This window comes from Triticum aestivum, chromosome 5A (assembly GCF_018294505.1).
Source record: "Triticum aestivum cultivar Chinese Spring chromosome 5A, IWGSC CS RefSeq v2.1, whole genome shotgun sequence".
In the NCBI taxonomy this organism is placed as follows: domain Eukaryota; kingdom Viridiplantae; phylum Streptophyta; class Magnoliopsida; order Poales; family Poaceae; genus Triticum; species Triticum aestivum.
Genome location: NC_057806.1, coordinates 645,081,136 through 645,101,893, shown reverse-complemented (window position 1 = coordinate 645,101,893; position 20,758 = coordinate 645,081,136). Strand labels below are relative to the sequence as shown.

Genomic DNA, 20,758 nt, shown 5'->3' with positions numbered 1-20,758 from the left:
ACATTGAATGTTTCTTTCCTCTAACTGGGATATTATTTTTAAGATGACGCTTCTGCAAGGACGGCTACACTAGAAACCGGAGAAGTTTTGGTAGGTTTGAAAGGTTCCTCATACATGAGGCTACACAGGTTTTCCACAGAATGCAATTAAATGATCGATTCGGACAGCAAGATTAGTGGACTCGAAGGACAACATCAGAGTCATGACATGGAGAGCAATTTCAGTGGCAACAAGAATCAAAGTCTAAAGCACAAGACATTGAATGTTTCTTTTCCCTTTTTAATAAACTGGTATATTATTTTTAAGATGACGTTTCTGCAAGGACGACTACACTAGAAACTAGAGAAATTTTGGTAGGCTTCAAAGGTTCCTCATACATGCTACACAGGTTTCGGACACTAAGCAATTAAGAATACTACAGCTCAATCATAGGAAACCATTAATATCGCTTAGGTGGGTGAGAAATAATACTAGACCACATGTCTGGCCATCTTTTATATTCAAGTAATATCCATTGTCTATCTCTTATCCCAGTTAGAGGAAAGACCTTTGATCTTATTTGAATGCTATTGTCTAACTTAAATGCAGTTGTTTACTTTTAGTCCCGTCTTCACCAATTTTACCATCATTTTCAGTTATTGTCTAACTTTAAATGCAGTTGTTTACTTTTAGTCCAGTCCACCTCACCGATTTTACCTGACAAAAGACTACCAAGAGGTCGATTGGGATCCTCTACCCTTGCTGCAACGGAACCGTGATGTTTAAATTAAGCCGAATCTTCAAACTGGGTACACCTACTAGGTAGTGTGGCCTTCTTCCCTCCGAGCAGAGAGAAAAGTTGAGTGTTTCTTTCTGCACTGCACAGACATATTCATCCACACACCTTCTCTTGCCATCGTGTCCATGGTCAGGCCAAACATGAAACCCATTGTCCAGTTCTTTCTAAAGCTCCTCCTCATTGTCCTTAGTGCACCACAGTTTATTGCCGGCGATGACAACCAGCGGTTTGTCTACTCCGGCTTCGCTGACACTAGCCTCGCCCTTGACAGCATAGCCTCAGTCACGCCAAGCGGACTGCTCGAGCTGACCAACGGCACGGCGATGAGCATGGGCCACGCCTTCTACCCACCTCCGCTGCGCCTCCGCGACTCGCCCAACGGCACGGTGCAGTCCTTCTCCACATCCTTCGTGTTCGGCATCATCTCCATCTACGACTTGAGCAGCCATGGCCTAACTATGTTGGTCGCACCGAGCAAGGATTTCTCCAAGGCCACACCAGTACAGTACCTGGGCCTTGTGAATGGCTCGAACAACGGCAACACAACAAATCATATCTTCGCCGTCGAGCTCGACACATGGCAGAACACCGAGTTCGGGGACATCAACAACAACCACATCGGCATCGATATCAATGGCCTCAGCTCCGTGCAGTCCCATCCAGACGGTTTCTTCCATGACCACAACGGCATGTTCAAGGACTTGACTCTCAGTAGCCAAGAGGTGATGCAGGTGTGGGTGGACTACGACAGAGAGAAGATTCAGATCGATGTTACCATGGCTCCTCTCGACATGGCCACCAAGCCCAAGAGACCAACAGTGTCCACCAGGTACAACCTCTCAACTGTGCTCAAAGATGTGGCGTACATCGGCTTCTCATCTTCAACGGGCAAGATAAAAACACGGCACTACGTGCTCGGATGGAGCTTCGCCATGAACGGTCCTGCTCCAGTCATCAATGTCACCATGCTTCCAAAGCTTCCTCGGCATCATCCCAAGGGTAATCGATCCTGGGTGTTAGAAATAGTTCTGCCAGTAGCAACAGCAGCAGTCCTCCTGTCTTTGGGCACCATTGCTTTTCTCTTTGTCCAGAGGCATTTAAGGTATGCACAGCTACGAGACAGCTGGGAGATGGAGTTTGGTCCACACAGGTTCTCGTACAAAGATTTGTATCATGCAACGGGGGGATTTGAGGACAAAAACCTTCTAGGAGTTGGAGGATTCGGGAGAGTGTACAAAGGGGTGCTTCCGAGATCAAGATTGAAGATAGCCGTGAAGAGGGTGTCACATGATTCAAAACAAGGCATGAAGGAGTTCATCGCAGAAATTGTCAGCATAGGCCGCCTTCAGAACCGTAATCTTGTGCCGTTGCTTGGCTATTGTCGGCGTAAAGGTGAACTCCTCTTGGTATATGAGTACATGCCCAATGGAAGCCTCGATAAGTACCTGCATGGCAAAGGGGATAACACAGTGTTGAGTTGGGCTCAAAGGTTTCATATAGTCAAAGGAATTGCATCTGGTTTGCTTTATCTTCACGAGGAGTGGGAAAAAGTGGTTGTTCATCGAGACATCAAGGCAAGCAATGTGCTCCTTGACGACAAGATGAATGGGCGATTGGGTGATTTCGGCCTTGCAAGGCTATATGATCATGGCATCGACCCACACACTACACATGTGGTTGGCACCATAGGCTACCTAGCTCCAGAGCTAGCACACAGCGGAAATGCCACTCCTCCTACAGATGTCTTTGCTTTCGGCATGTTCATCCTTGAGGTCACCTGTGGACAAAGGCCTGTCAATTACCAAAACGCACAAGGCAACCAGCTCATGTTGGTTGATTGGGTGATTGACAATGTGCAGAAAGGATCATTCGATGATACAGTGGATGCTAGGCTAAAAGGGAGGTATGATGTTGATGAGGCCTATTTGGCGCTAAAGATAGGGCTACTATGCTCACACCCATTCATCAACGCGAGGCCTAGCATGCGGCAAGTTATGCAATACCTAGATGGGGAAATTGAACCTCCAGAGTTAAGGTCCGAGTCGCTAGCCTTAATGCAAAATGATGGGTTCGAGCCATACACCATTTCCTATCCTTCGTCAACTACAAGCATTGGCACAGTGTCCCACGTCTCAGGAGGAAGATGAGTATATATATTAAGTGTGATGAGTACATATATATACCTTAAGGATGTTTTAGTTTGTCTGTACAAACATCATTGCTCGTTTGGTTCTATCTGCATCTAGATATGTTGTGTATTTGTTACCGCTGGTTATTTTACTGGAGCATCTTGTTGTATGAGATCCACCTCTTGAATAATCGATATCACTAGTGCCAAAAGTCACTAAATTTACCTAAATAAGGTCTTCTGCCAATAAATGCTCACAGCATTCAAATGGAGTATGCTTCTTTTGGTATAACAATTCATATGTGCCATCCAGGAGAATCTTAAAGCCAGATGGATAAAATATGACAAGACAAACCAAGCTAGATACAACTTGTTCATTCCCCCATAAATCCACATATATTCTATCTTTCAAGAATGTTTAGCGCTTTGGACAGGCAATTTTGGTGGGCAATGTATGAAACACCAAGTATATTAGTACCAATCTTCAAGAACAAGGGGGATGTTCAGAGTTGTAATAATTACCGTGGAATTAAGCTGATGAGCCATACAATGAAGCTATGGGAGAGAGTCATTGAGCACCGCTTAAGAAGAATGACAAGCGTGACCAAAAATCAGTTTGGTTTCATGCCTGGGAGGTCGACCATGGAAGCCATTTTCTTGGTACGACAACTTATGGAGAGATATAGGGAGCATAAGAAGGACTTGCATATGGTGTTCATTGACTTGGAGAAGGCCTATGATAAGATACCGCGGAATGTCATGTGGTGGGCCTTGGAGAAACACAAAGTCCCAGCAAAGTACATTACCCTCATCAAGGACATGTACAATAATGTTGTGACAAGTGTTCGAACAAGTGATGTCGACACCGATGACTTCCCGATTAAGATAGGACTGCATCAGGGGTCAACTTTGAGCCCTTATCTTTTTGCATTGGTGATGGATGAGGTCACAAGGGGTATACAAGGAGATATCCCATGGTGTATGCTCTTTGCGGATGATGTGGTGCTAGTTGACGATAGTCGGAAGGGGGTAAATAGGAAGTTAGAGTTATGGAGACAAACCTTGGAATCGAAAGGGTTTAGGCTTAGTAGAACTAAAACCGAGTACATGATGTGCGGTTTCAGTACTACTAGCTGTGAGGAGGAGGAGGTTAGCCTTGATGGCCAGGTGGTACCTCGGAAGGACACCTTTCGGTATTTGGGGTCAATGTTGCAGGAGGATGGGGGTATTGATGAAGATGTGAACCATCGAATCAAAGCCGGATGGATGAAGTGGCGCCAAGCTTCTGGCATTCTCTGTGACAAGAGAGTGCCACAAAAGCTAAAAGGCAAGTTCTACAGGACGGCAGTTCGACCCGCAATGTTGTATGGCGCGGAGTGTTGGCCGACTAAAAGGCGACATGTTCAACAGTTAGGTGTGGCGGAGATGCGTATGTTGAGATAGATGTGTGGCCACACGAGGAAGGCGACTAAAAGGATCGAGTCCGGAATGATGATATACGAGATAGAGTTGGGGTAGCACCAATTGAGGAGAAGCTTGTCCAACATCGTTTGAGATGGTTTGGGCATATTCAGCGCAGGCCTCCAGAAGCTCCAGTGCATAGCGGACGGCTAAAGCGTGCGGAGAATGTCAAGAGAGGGCGGGGTCGACCGATTTTGACATGGGAGGAGTCCGTTAAGAGAGACCTGAAGGATTGGAGTATCGACAAAGAGCTAGCTATGGACAGGGGTGCGTGGAAGCTTGCTATCCATGTGCCAGAGCCATGAGTTGGTTGCGAGATCTTATGGGTTTCACCTCTAGCCTACCCCAACTTGTTTGGGACTAAAGGCTTTGTTGTTGTTGTTGTTGTTGTTGTAATGTATGAAACACCAAGGGTTTATGTTACCAATGTATGCATACTTATGATTATTTGCAATTTGGTCATAAATAAAGTAGTACAAGAATATCTCATTGTTCTTTAAAAAAAGTACTCTCTCTGATCCAAAATAAGTGGATCGGAGGTAGTATATCAATTCACTACATATATGTAAGAAAAATTTATGTTAATCAAATTACAACACCAGCTATTTAGAACGTAAAATTTTTACTGAAAACAATTCAGGTCTTGCAAGCATTGGGAAGAAAAACATCACCTAATTGGGTTCTAAGTTGTTCAAGTAATGCATGTATGGTAAGCATGTTTGAAATACTAGACGTGTAATACCGCTCCGCTAGTTGACAGTTATTGACTTGAGGGATTAAAATTAAAAAGTATCACTTGATGACCGATTCAGACTGCAAGATATAGACTCAAAGGTCAGCATCAGAGTTATGTCACGAAAAGCAACTTCTATGGCAACAAGAACCAAAGTCTAAAGCACAAGACGTTGAATGTTTCTTTTTCCCTTTTCTCGTAAGCTGCAATGTTATTTTGAAGATAATGTTTCTCCAAGGGTGACCCCCTGTAAACCAGAGAAACCGGTAGGCTTCAAAGGTTCCTCATGCATGAAGCTACAAAGGTTGTCCACAGAATACAATCAAGACTACTAAAATTCAATCATAATAAAATATTAGTATCTCTTAGGTGGGTAAAAAATACCACTAGACCACATGTCTATCCAAGTTCCCCCCATCCCAGGCAACATCCGCAAGTGACAGTCAGACAACAAAACTTTGGACAAACAGTCCATATTATAGGTACGCAACAAAGCTGTACGCGTTGCAAGAAGCTTCATTTTCAGTTATTTCCCGTCTTTAAATGCATCTTTTCAACTTTCCTCCGTATTTAGATGCAATAGCATTCAGGTAGCTGATATTTATTGATTTGAGGAATTAAAATTGAAAAATATCACTTGATGACCGATTCAGACTACAATATAAATAGACTCAAACTTCAACATCGGAGCCCTGTCATGGAAAGCAACTTCATTGGCAACAAGACTCAAAGTCTAAAGCACAAGGCGTTGAATGTTCCATTTTCCTTTCTTTGTAAAATGAGATATTTCTTTTTAAGGTGTCGTTTCTGCAAGGGTGGCCTATAAGGCTATAAACTAGAGAAATTGGTAGGCTTCAAAGGTTCTAGATACATGAGGCTACAAAGCTTTTCCACAGAATGAAATTAAGATTACTACGATTCAATCAAAGAAAATATCAGTATCTCTTAGGTGGGTAAAAAAATACTACTAGACCATTTTCCCGGGTACTCCGATTCAAATACCCATGGATTTTTTGTTTCTTTACTGGCTTCATATAATTCTGAAAACACAAGTTTTCTTGAAGCCTCTTGCTCATATCACTCATCGAAGGGTATTATTCTATAATGTTTCTTTAGCAGATCCCCCGCTAATAATCTGAGTGAGCTTTCAAATATTTGTGTCTATCCATCATTTTTCAAACAACATCCATCGTCTATCTTTTATTAATAAAACTATATACATGCATGTGGGTTAAATAGATAAATACTCCCTCAAGCCTTATGGCTGATGTAGGTCTCTCCTTTTTTTAACAGGGGCTTCCAACCCAGCGTTAACAAAGGCTAGACAGACACCCGGCACCGATTACAGGCAACGATACTGAACTACGGCTAAGTGTGTTTCCTTTAGATACTTTCCTCAAGAAACAGACCATATTCTCAAGTCCATTCTACTGAATGTACATCTCAGTCAGAGAAAGAATAATGTCTAGAGAAATTGTGCTATGACCATACGATACGCATCAAAACATTGAATGTTGCATGAAGCTTTTTTCAGTTATTGTCCATCTTTAATGAATCTGTTTACTTATGCCCATTTCACATGACAAAAGAAAGAAGACTATAGAGGTCCATGCATATGCTCTGCCTTGCTGCAACGGAACACGCAGATTAGACCTTTTCTGCAAGTAGGACTTTTTTGTTTAAGTACGATAACAGCTTCTGGCCTTGCTACATTCAAGTTCCCCCCATCCTACGCAATATCCGCAAGTGACAGTCAGACAGCAACACTTTGGACAAACAATGCATATACACATTGTACGAAGCTTCATTTTCAGTTATTTTTCCATCTTTAAATGCATTTTTTCAATACCATTCAGGTTGTTGATATTTATTGACTTGAGGGATTAAATTTGAAAAGTATCACTTGATGACCGATTCAGAATGCAAGATAAATAGACTCAAACTTCAACATCAGAGTCATGTCATGGAAAGCAACTTCATTGGCAACAAGAATCAAAGTCTAAAGCACAACACGTTGAATGTTTCTTTTCCCTTCTTTTTTTTGTTTTGTAAACTGAGATATTTCTTTTGAACATGATGTTTCTGCAAGGGTGGCCTGTAAGGCTAGAAACCAGAGAAACTGGTAGGCTTCAAAGGTTCCCTATACATGAGGCTATAAAGGTTTTCTACAGAATGCAATTAAGATTACTACAATTCGATCATAGGAAAATATAAGTATCTCTTAGGTGGTACAAATACTACTATAGCATCTTCCAAGCTACGCCAGGAAATTAATCTGAACCACTCGAAACTTTCTTTACGACATGCTATTTTAACTTTATGCCAGGAAATTAATCTGAATTACTCGACATGGACATGCTATAGTAACTAAATGGGACTAAGAATATTTGTTAGGGTGCTCCTTATAATCAATTTGAAGATGTTATCGACAAACCTGAAGAAATATCACTGTCCCCATCAACTATTAAAATTGTAGACAATGATAGATGTTGAAAAACCAGAGTAGACTTGGTATGGATGCTGCAAGGTAATTACAATATAAAGTTATAAACCACTGCACCACAAAGTGCAGCCTGAAACAATATATTGTTGATTGCCCACAAAACACTTACCTCTCGCATGCCGCTTATTCAGTTGCAGCTTGCAAGTCCTACAATGAAGCATACATCCTTCCTTCAACAATTTGTCTTCCTGTTTGGTCTTATCGTCACAACCTTGGTCTCTGGTGATGATCAATTTCTCTTCTCCGGCTTCAGCCAACCCAGCCTAACCCTGGACGGATGTGCCATGGTCACAGATGGTGGCCTTCTTGATCTGTCCAATGGCACGACTGTTCTCAAGGGCCATGCCTTCTATCCCACTCCTCTGCACTTCCGCAAGTCACCCGGTGGTAAAGTTCAATCCTTCGCAGTCCATGTAGTCTTCAGCATCTTCATCTCTTACGCAGACTTGAGCGCTGATGGCATGGCTTTCTTCATTGCACCCACAAAGAATTTCTCTGATGCACGGGCAGCAAAGTACTTTGCCCTCCTCAACGAGAAGAACAATGGCGACACAAGCAATCACATCTTCATGATCGAACTTGACACCTACAGAAATTCTGAGCTCCAAGACATTGATGAAAATCACATTGGTATCAATATCAACAGTGCAGTCTCCATGCAATCCAGTGCATCTGGCTTCTACGAAGACAAGGGTGGTGCCTTCAAGAACATGACGCTGAATGGCAACCAGGCTATGCAGCTCTGGGTAGACTACAATGAGGGTGATACGCAGATCAATGTGACCTTGGCTCCGATCAACGTGGGAAAACCATCAAGGCCACTGCTCTCTGCAACCTATGATCTCACAACTGTACTCTCGGACTCAGCTCAGTACATTGGATTCTCATCCATGGCTACTCCCATCAACACCCGTCAGTACGTGATGGGTTGGAGCTTTGGCATGAATAAACCAGCTCTATCCATTGACATCTCCAAGCTTCCGAAGTTGCCTCGTGTTGGTCCCAAGGCCCAATCCAAGCTCTTGGTGATCGTCCTACCAATAGCCACTGCAACATTGATCCTCTCTATGGGCACTCTTGTCACTCTAGTTGTGCGAAGGCGACTGAAGTATGCTGAGGTGCGTGAGGATTGGGAGGGAGAATTCGGTCTGCATCGGTTCTCCTACAAGGATCTGTTCCATGCTACGAGAGGGTTCAAGAACAAACACCTACTTGGAGAAGGAGGTTTCGGGAAAGTATATAAAGGAGTGCTTCCATCGTGTAATGTGGAGATTGCTGTGAAGAGGATGTCTCATGAGTCAAGACAGGGCATGAAAGAATTTGTCACCGAGGTTGTTAGCATTGGTCGACTCCGACATCGCAACGTTGTGCAATTACTTGGCTATTGTCGGAGAAAAGGTGAACTGTTTTTGGTTTATACTTACATGCCAAATGGTAGCCTTGATAAATATCTACATTGTGAAGAGCAGAATGCCATTTTGAATTGGGTTCAAAGGTTTCGAGTTATCAAAGGCATTGCTACCGGCTTACTCTATCTCCATGAGAAGTGGGAGAAAATTGTAATCCATAGAGACATCAAAGCAAGCAATATACTGCTGGATGGTGAAATGAATGCGCGACTTGGTGACTTTGGCCTTGCAAGGTTATATGATCATGGCACTGACCCACAGACCACACATATGGTTGGTACCAAGGGGTACCTAGCCCCCGAGCTACTGCGGACAGGGAAGGCATCCCCTCATACAGATGTTTTTGCCTTCGGCATGTTCCTTCTCGAGGTTGCTTGCGGTCAAAAACCTGTCAAGAGAAATGCAGAGGGAAATGAAGTTTTCTTGGTAGAATGGGTACTCGAGCATTGGAACAATGGGTTGCTTATTGAGACAGTGGATGCTATCCTCCAGGGTGATTACAACATTGATGAGGCATACCTCGTGTTAAAGCTGGGACTTTTGTGCTTGCACCCATTTCCTAGTTCGAGGCCCAGGATGCGGCAAGTTATGCAATACCTCGACGGTGAGATGCCACTGCCCGAGCTGAGGAAGACGGAGCTGAGCGTGAACATGGCGGCCTTGGTGAAAAGCAATGGACCGAACTCGGTCACCTTGTCATACCCGCAGATCACATCGAGCTTCTGCACGATATCTGGCCTCTCAGGAGGAAGATGATATCCACGGTGCTTCGCCGCTGATTAGTTATGCTGTTTAGTGGAGTAGTATAAGCACATGTATCAATGCAGTAGTATGTCCTAGAAATAAACGTACGCAGAGTATCAGTTACATGTCTAAAGTCTGTACTACAACATTTTCATTCAGATGCTCATAAGGTTGTATCTTGTATGTAACTATGTATTCGATGGTTTTATGTAGTACTTAAGTATTTTGAACCCTTCTGTGCAGCATGTTTCGGGGAATCCGGAACATCTGCCTTTGTTTCATGTGTGTGAGTTTTGTACAGATTTGTGGCAGCTTTGCTGTTCAAATTGTACTGCAGGGATTTCAGATATGCATGTGCACTCACAGTTTCAGAGATGTTTGTGTGCAAACTGAATCGATTTCTGGTGCTACTCCTAGCGCGCGCTAATCAGATTCGAGCTTCAGGGATTGCGATTACCTCGTAATTTCAGAGTCGACCCCGTCGCAGTCAGGCCGCTGGTCTCGTCGGCATCGGGCTGCCGCCCGTCGGATTCAGGTCGCCGCCCACTTGAACCAGGAAGCCTCCTGCTGCAGCTGGGCCTCCGCTCTTCGAAATCGGCCCGCAGTGGACGCTGTAGAGGAGCTGCCGGAGCAATCGACCGCGACCTCACCTCGCCCGCCGCCGAGCTCCGCCGCAGGGGAGCTACATCCTTTCAGTGAAACCAGAGGAAGCAGATGGCGGCCAGCGAAAGCGTACCCACTCGGTTTACGCTTTGTAGTAGCGAAAACGTTTGCCTCACTAACACATTTACTCCCTTCATTCCAATGAATAAATCAAACTTGGACCATAAATTAGATTAACAGTATATATTTTGTGATGTCAAAAAGAATATTTTGTCACTTCAAAATTATACCACTGCAAACTTCTTTTCAATATGAATTCAATGGTATAACTTTTATCACATATATAATCCACATTTGGTTGGTCTGATTTATGATCAAAATTGAATTTTAGAGTGTGTGGGTGCCTTATTCATTGGAATGGAAGGAGTATCAACTTGAAATATCGTATTATTTATTTCCAGAGAAACTCGCATAGTATTATAATATCATATATTACCTGAATTTATTATAATTTTAAAATATATATTCTAAATCACCTCATCACTGCAACAAACTTAAAAATAAAGTGGTAGTGAAAATACATTTTAGGTAATAAGCACCACAAAAAAATCAAAAAATATACTTCTTTCTAATAAATAAAATACATTAGTTAAATGCATATGCCACGAGAGTAGTCATGAAACCATAAAGTTCGGACATCTAATTTGTTTCCATAATTATTTGGCTACTTTCAGATAATTGTTTAATATAGTATATGTAAAGTGAATAGGAAAAAAACACATTGTGCTAGGTGAAGGGGTTCATTGGATCCCGCGCGAACAGATCGTGTAGCTTTAAGTTTTACGGCCCTAGTAGTTTATGTTTTGGATGTTTGATGTCATGGCTTCGACAAGGGTAACCACGGCGCCAGATATTAAAGCTTCAAAACCTTCTCCAACACGGCGTTCTGCTCGTTGGGGGGTGGTGGATCTAATTGCTAGTCTATTCAAGTGAGGATGGCGGCAATGGCAATCTATGATGGACTTGTGTCCTCGGGCTCCACCGCTTGGCTGGTGGTCCTTCGTGTAAAGTCTAGAGTTTTATTGTCTTTCCGATTTTGTCAGGTTGGCGTCTACATGGCTTGTAACTTAATCTTTATTATGTGAATGAGACATGTGTTAATGAAGTAAAAAGGTTTTTGGAAAATCGTGGAGTTTATTTACCATGTCCAGTCTCTCTCATCCATTTCTATTTTCATTTTTCTCTCTATTGCATATTCTATTGTCCTCCGTCCTCTCTGTATTTGTGGTGTTCGCAGGTACTCCCTCTGTTCACTAATACTTTCATAATTCTTGTCGTGGTTTTAGACTTTGGAATAGAGGAGTATAAGATGTTTTTAATATTTTAATATGGACTACATACAAACCGAAGCAAATGAACAAACACATTACAATGCATCATATACATCTGTTTATACATCGTAGGACGCCCAATGTGGTTCACTCCTGAACCGAAATGGGGTCCTCAGCCCGGCCCATCAGGCCGGGAGCCGACGTGGTGAGAGAACTCCTAGCCGGACACCATCAGATAACATGTTGGGCATTTTTCAAATTCGTGAAATATTTTCGAAATATGGGAAAATGTTTTGAAACTCAAACATTTTTCAAATTTGTGAATATTTTTTAAAATATGGGGAAAATTTATCCATGATTTTTTTTAATTTGGGAGTTTTTTTCAATTTCGTGCATTTTTTCAAATTCATGAACTATTCTTCAAATCTGGAACAACTTACAAACTTCAAACAGGTTTTGAATATACGGGAACATTTTCAAATATGTGAAAATTTTTGTAAATTATAAATATTTTTAAAATTCGCAAAAATTGAAATTATGGAAAAATAATAAAATCCAATAATAAATTTTCAAACTCCTGAACATTTTTTCATATTCATGCAGGACTTAAATCCAGGAACATTTTAAAATTTGCGACCATTTTTTGAAATAAAAAACATAAGCATGAACTTTTTTTGAATCAAAGAAGATTTGTCAAATTCATGATCATTGTTTTTGAAGTTCAGAACTTTTTTGAAATCCCAAGTATTTTTTAAGAAACAAATAGAACACAAAAGCAAACACAACAGAAGAAAAAAATGATAAAAAAACAAGGGGCCCTGCCCCACATATGGGCTGGCCCAAAGGTAGCGCAAGAGAAGTTGAGCATAATTGGTTGGATGCCAAAAATTGGCATGCCAACATTTGGAAAATGCCAAATATTGGCTAGTGCTTGCTTGGCTACCATGTTTACTTGTCAATCTCATAAAAAGTTGTTAATTATTGACAACTTTTAGTATTACCAATTATTGGCTTGCCAAGTATATTGACAATGTCAAATGTTGGCATCAAAGCAATTATCCTTGTTGAATCTAGGTTGCACGTTTCCTCTCTATTCCGAAAAATTGGAGGTCCCACATGTGTTTCCTGAGACTCCCATGGGATCGATTTTGCTACCTACAAATAAAGGCCTAAAGGAGTTTCAAAGTTTTTTTATAAGTGAACCGGTCTGTAAGGGTTTGGTCGGGTCATTGGTCCCGCTTGACACTATTTTTTTTAACATGGTACCGACGCAAACACTCATATATACACGCATACACTCACCCTTATTAACACACACACGCACACCTTACCCCTCTAAGCACTCTGAGAGACTGATCCGACATATCATTTTGAGATTTTATGAAGTTACCGCAGGCGCCTCGTAGTTGACGGGAACATATTTTCCCACTAAACGTGCATCATCGAAAATCATGAAATAAATTTAGGATAAATACGAGCACCATGACTTGAACCCTGGTGGGCTGGACATACCACTATTCACCTAGTACCTAACCATCCAACCACAGATTGGTTCGCCCCGCTTGACACTATTAGAACCAACATTTCAATTAAAAACTTTCAAAGAAATTAAAGAAATTCAGCATACATTTTAAGAATTTCCAAAAAATGCTAAAAAAATTTAGAAACATTCGTGATTTAAATAATTTTTCTATCATTAAAATACTTCACAAATATGAAAAATATATTCATGATTTCAAAAAAATGTTCAAGAGTTTCATAATTATTCATGATTTTTAAAAAAATTCACAATTTGTTTTAAATAGCCGTAAATTTGAAAAAATGTTTGTAAATTTAAATAGTGATCAAAAATTTAAAACAGTTTGTTAATTTTAAAAATATTCACAAATAAGTTTTTCAATATTCACAGTTTTGAAGAAAAAATTTAGAAAAATATTCAAGAATTCTAATTGCGTTCCTGGTTTTTTAAAAGTAAGCCATAAGTTTGAAATATATTCATGAATAAAAATTTAAAAGTACATAAAATATAAAAGCGAACTAGAAAATAAAACATAAAGGCGCAATAGTAAAAAAGGGAAACAAAATTGAACTGAACGTTCCCAAAATCGAGAGGACCGGCGTAGGTGGCCAACCCAATAGTGTCCACGGGTGTCCAGTTTGCTAGACCACCTCCGCTGTACGCATGAAATGTGAATTGCCGTCGTAACCTTTGGGTGAGAAATAAATTAATTCCAAAACCAGAAAACAGCCTTTAATCTTTCTTCTAGGTGCAAACGGACCCGTTGGGCCTGGCCGTTTGGTCGACGTGCTGCTATCGGCTCGCCAACTTGCCAGATCCAGACAACCGCAAAAGACGGCAACAACACGCCCCTTTCTTTTCTTTTTTTTTGAGCTTCAAAGATTATTTATTAAATCAACCTTCCCCAGAGGGGATTTCGTCCGAAACTACAGGTAAAATAAAATCTGGGGGCATAAACTGCCACACCTAACATAAACTACAGGTAAAACAACACGCCCCTTTCTAGAACGGGAAAACAAACACGCGATGGACCGGATGGCAAGTTCGTTCGCCACTACTAGTACGACAGAAGAAAAACGGAAACCTTCCATCCTTGCCGCTATTAAATGTGTGTGGACTATTCAGGTATAGAACCAACTTAAGGGGTGTTTGGTTCAGAAGTCCTAGGACTTTTTCTAGTTTCAGGGACTAATCAAAAAAGACTCTTCAATAGAGTTTTTTTATATTCCCTGTAGAAAAAGTCCTTTATGTTTGATTTCTAGGGATTTTTTAGAAATTTTTTCTAGTCTCTGGGATAGTCCCTGAACCAAACACCCCCTCAGATCAAACGCTACATGCAAACACAAGTGAACTAAGACCACGAGATGGTCTTTCTTACGGACGCGGACTAGTCATGAGCTCATATGCTCCCTAGCTAATGTACAGTAAAATAAAAAATAGTAAATAAATATAGTTTTTTTTTGGCTTAATCTTTGACAAATGTTCTCAGTGCTTGAATATTTTCATTCTGAAATAACATTCATGGAAGTCGTGATAAAAAAACAAAATTGACACCCAAAAATTGCTATTTTTGGAAGCACTTTGAATTGTTTTTTTCCTTTTGACCTGACCTCCACAAATGTTATTTCGGGATTAAACGAATTTACGGGTCGCCGTTGAAGATGGCCTAACCTTGTAACTATTCCTATGAACATCGTGTTGGAAATATGATTAATTTACCGAACAATTTTATTAACAGAAATACTAGATAAAACATGACTAAAATAGCAAGTATAGAGCAAGTCATGCAATCTGACAGAGAGAAGGTAAACATCGTCTGCATATATGAACTTGAGGTAAACTCATCTAGAACAGACACTAGATGAAGATGCTTATACGAAACAGAACCTAACATACGTAGGACAGAGACTAGAGCCAAGAATTATAGGAGGACTTCTAACAGAAAGGAGAAGAACACGTACGGCACAGCAGCAACAGAAGAGCGGACTTGGGATCGGTGTCCTCGCCTGCCATGTCGTCGAGGAGGTCGTGGACGTCGGGGAAAAAGTCGGCGGCGGCGACCGGATCGTCCGTGATGATGAAACAGCCAGTAGTCGCGCTGAGCGCTCCCCAAAAACCTTATCACCCTTCTCCCGTACATGACTCAAAAGGTGCGGTTCCGGAGGCCTACTGTCCCGACGTGCGGTGCACGCCGCAAGCCGGGATGAGGAAGATCGTAGCAGCAGCTCAGTGCTCAGGAACTTGTGGCGAGAGGAGGAAGAGATTCTGGTGCGCCTCTCTTAGAAGAGCGACCTCCCTTTTATAGGCGCAAGAGAAGGAGGCGAGAGGTTGCGCCGGGAGCTGAAGGGAATGCGGGAGACGAAACGAACAGACAGCAGCCGAAGAGGCGCGCCGTTCGGATTCAGTGTCCACTACAGAAAAAATGTTTCAGCTTCCGAGTGACCTTTCGCATACCCATAGTGCGTGGCAAAAATTTAGACATCGGCTCGGCTCATTCCCGCAACCCGCGGCGCGTCGTGACGAGGCGAGCGAGGCGTGGCGTGGCGAGGCGGGCGGCGGAGGAGGAGCGCGCGTGGATGTCCCTCTTGTTCTCATGCTCATACAAGTGGAGAAAGAACCTCCCTTATAAGGAGGTCCAATTCCCACTTAACTAGCAATGTGGGACTAAACTTTAGTAGTATCCCTTGCCTTGCACAAATGGGCTAAGTGGGCCTCTAAGATTTATTAGGAATTTCTGAAATAGTTATTGGGCTGCCCCAATATAGACTAAATTCCAGCAATCCCCCACCAGATCCCAGAGGCACACAGAAATTTGCCTTTGGTTCCAAAACACTGTTTTATATACCGGTACTGCAGTGGAGACTGTTAAGTTGAACTTCCACCTAGAACCCTATGCTACACTAGTTGGCAACTTGAACAGTGGACTGAGCCTTGAACTGCAAGTTTTCTGCGAATCTAGCTTCACATAAAGCCTTGACCGATACGTGGCTACCGTGGGTCTTCCCCGCGGGTGGAGCTTATGCGTCATACTCCGTGACCTTTCATGAGTTTACTAGAGAGAACCCTACTCTCATAGATTGCGACGTTTAACAATCAGACTCATATAGGTGCGTTCTTCAAAAGATGTTCTGCAGGACAACATCTCTGCTTCAAAGAGCCACTTAGAACACATTAAGATATACATCAACCTGCCATGCAGATTAGGAGAGTATTGCATCTTCATGGAGTGGTATTTTAACAGTAAGGATACTCTCCTCTCAGTTGACCAACAGCTTGTCTTCCACATCTAATTCACGGGATCTCCGATCACAAAGAATAGGTTACCACTGTGAACAACTCATATTGTGGGTCTCATACCCATCTCCCTCGATGCATTATCTATCACATTACGCGATAGACCCTTAGTAAAAGGATCTGCCAGATTTTTGGACGTTTGGATATAATCCAACGCAATAACTCCGGAGTTTTTCATTTTCCTGACAGACTTTAACCTTCTCTGAACGTGTCTTGATGACTTCATGTTATCCTTTGAGCTGCTCACTTTCGTGATCACAGTTTGATTGTCACAGTTCATAAGGACACCCGGTACAGGTTTCTCAACAACCGGCAAGTCATTCAAGAGCCGGCGAAGCCAATCTGCTTCAACCGTAGATGTATCTAGTGCTGTGAGTTCTGCTTCCATTGTTGACCTCGTTAAGATGGTCTGCTTGCAAGACTTCCAAGAAACAGCGCCACCTCCATGAGTGAATACATATCCGCTCGTGGCCTTTATCTCATCAGCATCTGAGATCCAGTTTGAGTCATATACCCTTCAAGCACCTTTGGGTGCCCAGTGTAGTGAATTCCATAATTTGCAGTGCCTTTCAAATAACGCAAAACTCTCTCTAGAGCTTTCCAATGCACATCTCCTGGTTTTGAGATAAACCGACTCAGTTTGCTAACAGCAAAAGAGATGTCAGGTCTTGTAGCACTGGCTAAGTACATAAGCGAGCCAATAATCTGAGAATACTTCAATTGATCTCTAGCAATTCTTCGATTCTTTCGAAGCAGCACGCTAGCATCATATGGTGTTGGAGAGGGCTTGCAGTCACTATAGCCAAAGCGACTCAAGATCTTTTCCACATAGTGAGATTGAAGCAATGTAATCCCACCATCATCATCTCTCAACAACTTGATGTTCAGAATGACATCAGCCACTCCTAAATCCTTCATCTCAAAACAGCGAGATAGGAAATCCTTGACCTCCTTAATAACATTCAGATTTGTTCCGAAAATCAGTATGTCATCAACATACAAGCAAAGCATAACTCCCTCGCCCCCACCATGACGATAGTACACACATTTATCAGCTTCGTTCACAACAAAGCCTGCAGCTGTTAAAGTTCTTTCGAACTTCTCATGCCACTGTTTGGGTGCTTGCTTGAGTCCATACAAAGACTTCAGCAACTTGCACACTTTCCCTTCCTGACCATCTATTACAAACCCATCTGGTTGTTCCATATAAATTTCCTCATCCAACTCTCCATTTAGGAAAGCAGTCTTAACATCCATCTGGTGAACGTGAAGACCATGTGAGGCAGCTAGTGAAAGTAGAACTCGAATAGTGGTCAGTCGAGCCACAGGTGAGTAAGTATCAAAGAAGTCTTCACCTTCCTTTTGGGTATAACCCTTGGCCACGAGCCGAGCCTTGTACTTTTCGATAGTACCATCAGACCTAAGCTTCTTCTTGAATACCCATTTGCATCCTATAGGTTTGCACCCATAAGGACGATCAGTTATCTCCCAAGTTTCATTCGCCAAGATGGAATCCATCTCACTACGAACTGCTTCCTTCCAGTAGTCAGCATCTTCAGATGCATAGGCCTCTGAAATAGAACTGGGAGTGTCATCTATGAGATAGACAAGAAAATCATCACCAAAGGACTTTGCAGTCCTCTGTCTCTTGCTCCTAGTAGGAACTTCATTATTCTCCTCCACAGGACTTTCAAAGTGTTCCATCGAAATGCCAGGTTCGGTAATTGTAACTGGTTCCTGATTCGATGAACTAGGCATCTCCTGATTAGATGAGGTAGCCATATCCTTCATGGGAAAGATATCTTCAAAGAAAGTCGCATCATTCGACTCCATGATCGTACCGACATGCATGTCAGGTACCTCAGATTTTACAACCAAGAATCTATAGCCAATGCTATGAAAAGCATATCCCAGGAAAACACAATCCACAGTCTTTGGTCCAAGCTTCCGCTTCTTTGGAATTGGAACATTGACTTTCGCCAAACAACCCCATGTTCGCAGATAAGAGAGTTTTAACCTTTTCTTCTCCCATTCCTCGAATGGAGTTATCTCTTTGTTCTTTGTGGGGACTCGATTTAGGACATGACATGCTGTCAATATCGCCTCCCCCCACCATGCCTTGGAGAGACCCGATGTGTCTAACATGGCGTTAACCAAATCAGTTAGAGTACGGTTCTTTCTTTCGGCCACCCCATTTGACTGAGGTGAGTAGGGAGGCGTCCTCTCATGGATTATACCATGTTCCGCACAAAAAGCATCAAATTCATTGGAAAAATACTCTCCACCACGGTCGGACCTAAGCCTCTTGATTTTTCGATCAAGTTGGTTTTCCACTTCAGCTTTATAGATCTTGAAAAAGTTCAAAGCCTCATCCTTAGATTTCAGAAGATACACACGACAGTATCTAGTGGAGTCGTCAATTAACGTCATGAAATATTTCTTTCCACCTTTTGTCAAAACACCATTCATTTCACATAGATCTGAATGTATAAGTTCTAGTGGTGCAAGATTTCTCATCTCCGCAGTCACGTGAGACTTACGAGGTTGCTTAGCTTGCACACACACTTGACACTTAGATCCCTTGACAGTGGTGAAACTAGGGATTAAGTTCAACTTCGCTAGTCGCGACATGCAACCAAAGTTAACATGACAAAGACGTGAATGCCACACATTTGATTCACTATTGTTGCAAATATGATTAACAACTTTATTGCAAACGTCTGATAAGGATAAACGAAACAGGCCTCCTGACTCATAGCCTTTACCGACAAAGGTTCCATACTTGGATATTACAAATTTATTCGACTCAAAGACAAGCTTGTAGCCATCTCTACACAGAAGAGATCCGCTAACAAGATTTTTATTGACGGAGGGGACATAATGCACGTTCTTCAGCCGCACGATCTTCCCCGAAGTAAACTTCAGATCGACCGTGCCAACACCACGAACAGAAGCACTTGAACCGTTGCCCATCAGCACGGTTGAAGTCCCTGCGGTCTGATAAGACGAAAACATGGAAATATCACCGCATACATGCACATTAGCACCCGTGTCAATCAACCAGTCAGGAGAATGACATACTGAAAGAATAGTGGGAAATATACCATACCCAGCATCCTTCATGTCAGTGTCTCCAATGACAACATTAGCGGTCTTGCCGCCTTTCCCAGGATGACGCTTGTCATAGCGATTAGGGCAACTAGGAGCCCAATGATCAGGATCTCCACACACATGACAAGCACCTTTCTTCTTGCCATTCTTCTTCTTGAAGTTCGTGTGTTGCACAGCCTTGTTCTTTCCATCAAACTTTGCTTTACCATCAAACTTGCCCTTGTTCTTGAACTTGTGGGGCTGGAAGTTCTGCTTCTGTACCACATTGGCACTAGATCCTCCCTCAATACCTCGAGCACGTGTGTCCTTTGCTCTCGCCTTTTCTTCCACATCAAGAGTACCAATGAGATCCGGAACGGAAAACTCCTGTCTCTTATGCTTCAGTAAGGTAGCAAAGTTCCTCCATGAAGGAGGGAGCTTAGTGATGATTCCCCCGGCAACAAACTTGTCCGGTAGCATGCAATTGAAGTGCTCAAGTTCTCTAGCAAATGACTGTATCTCATGAGCCTGCTCAACCACGGAGCGCTCTTCAGTCATCCTGTAATCATAGAATTGCTCCATGATGTACAGCTCAGTGCCGGCATCCGAGACCCCAAACTTGGCCTCGAGTGCGTCCCACATATCTTTTCCATTATCAATTGACGCATAAGCATCAACTATGTTCTCACCAAGAACACTCAAGAGAGCAGCCTTAAACAAGGTATCCATTTTCTGAAAAGCTTGTGCCTGTTGGGCATCTTGCTCTCCTTCAGATTTGCCAAGAGTGGCGTCATAACAACTCATGGTCTGAAACCATAAGACTGCTCTCACGCGCCACCTCTTATAGTGGATACCCTCAAACATAGGAGGTCTCATGGAAGCAGCAAAACCACTTGGGGTAAATTGCCTATAATAAGGTTTTTGGATTGTTGGAAATATGATTAATTTACCGAATAATTTTATTAACAGAAATACTAGATAAAGCATGACTAAAATAGCAAGTATAGAGCAAGTCATGCAATCTGACAGAGAGAAGGTAAACATCGTCTGTATATATGAACTTGAGGTAAACTCATCTAGAACAGACACTAGATGAAGATGCTTATACGAAACAGAACCTAACATACGTAGGACAGAGACTAGAGCCAAGAACCGTAGGAGGACT

The 20,758-nt window shown here is 42.3% G+C and overlaps 2 protein-coding genes across 2 annotated transcripts; both read left to right on the top strand.

The window, feature by feature from the left end:
• The first annotated feature begins 810 nt into the window (after positions 1–810).
• Positions 811–3,058, top strand: LOC123105574 (L-type lectin-domain containing receptor kinase SIT2). Its single transcript, XM_044527665.1, has one exon. The coding sequence runs from the start codon at positions 904–906 to the stop codon at positions 2,923–2,925; it is 2,022 nt and encodes a 673-aa protein (XP_044383600.1). The 5' UTR covers positions 811–903; the 3' UTR covers positions 2,926–3,058.
• Positions 3,059–7,663: 4,605 nt separating this feature from the next.
• On the top strand, positions 7,664–10,156 carry LOC123105573 (L-type lectin-domain containing receptor kinase SIT2). Its single transcript, XM_044527664.1, has one exon. The coding sequence runs from the start codon at positions 7,720–7,722 to the stop codon at positions 9,766–9,768; it is 2,049 nt and encodes a 682-aa protein (XP_044383599.1). The 5' UTR covers positions 7,664–7,719; the 3' UTR covers positions 9,769–10,156.
• Positions 10,157–20,758: the final 10,602 nt, after the last annotated feature.

What these genes read in the sequence shown, in the direction of transcription:
- LOC123105574 (XM_044527665.1), top strand. Translation starts at nt 904, where the DNA reads ATGGTCAGGCCAAACATGAAACCCATTGTCCAGTTCTTTCTAAAGCTC.
- LOC123105573 (XM_044527664.1), top strand. Translation starts at nt 7,720, where the DNA reads ATGCCGCTTATTCAGTTGCAGCTTGCAAGTCCTACAATGAAGCATACA.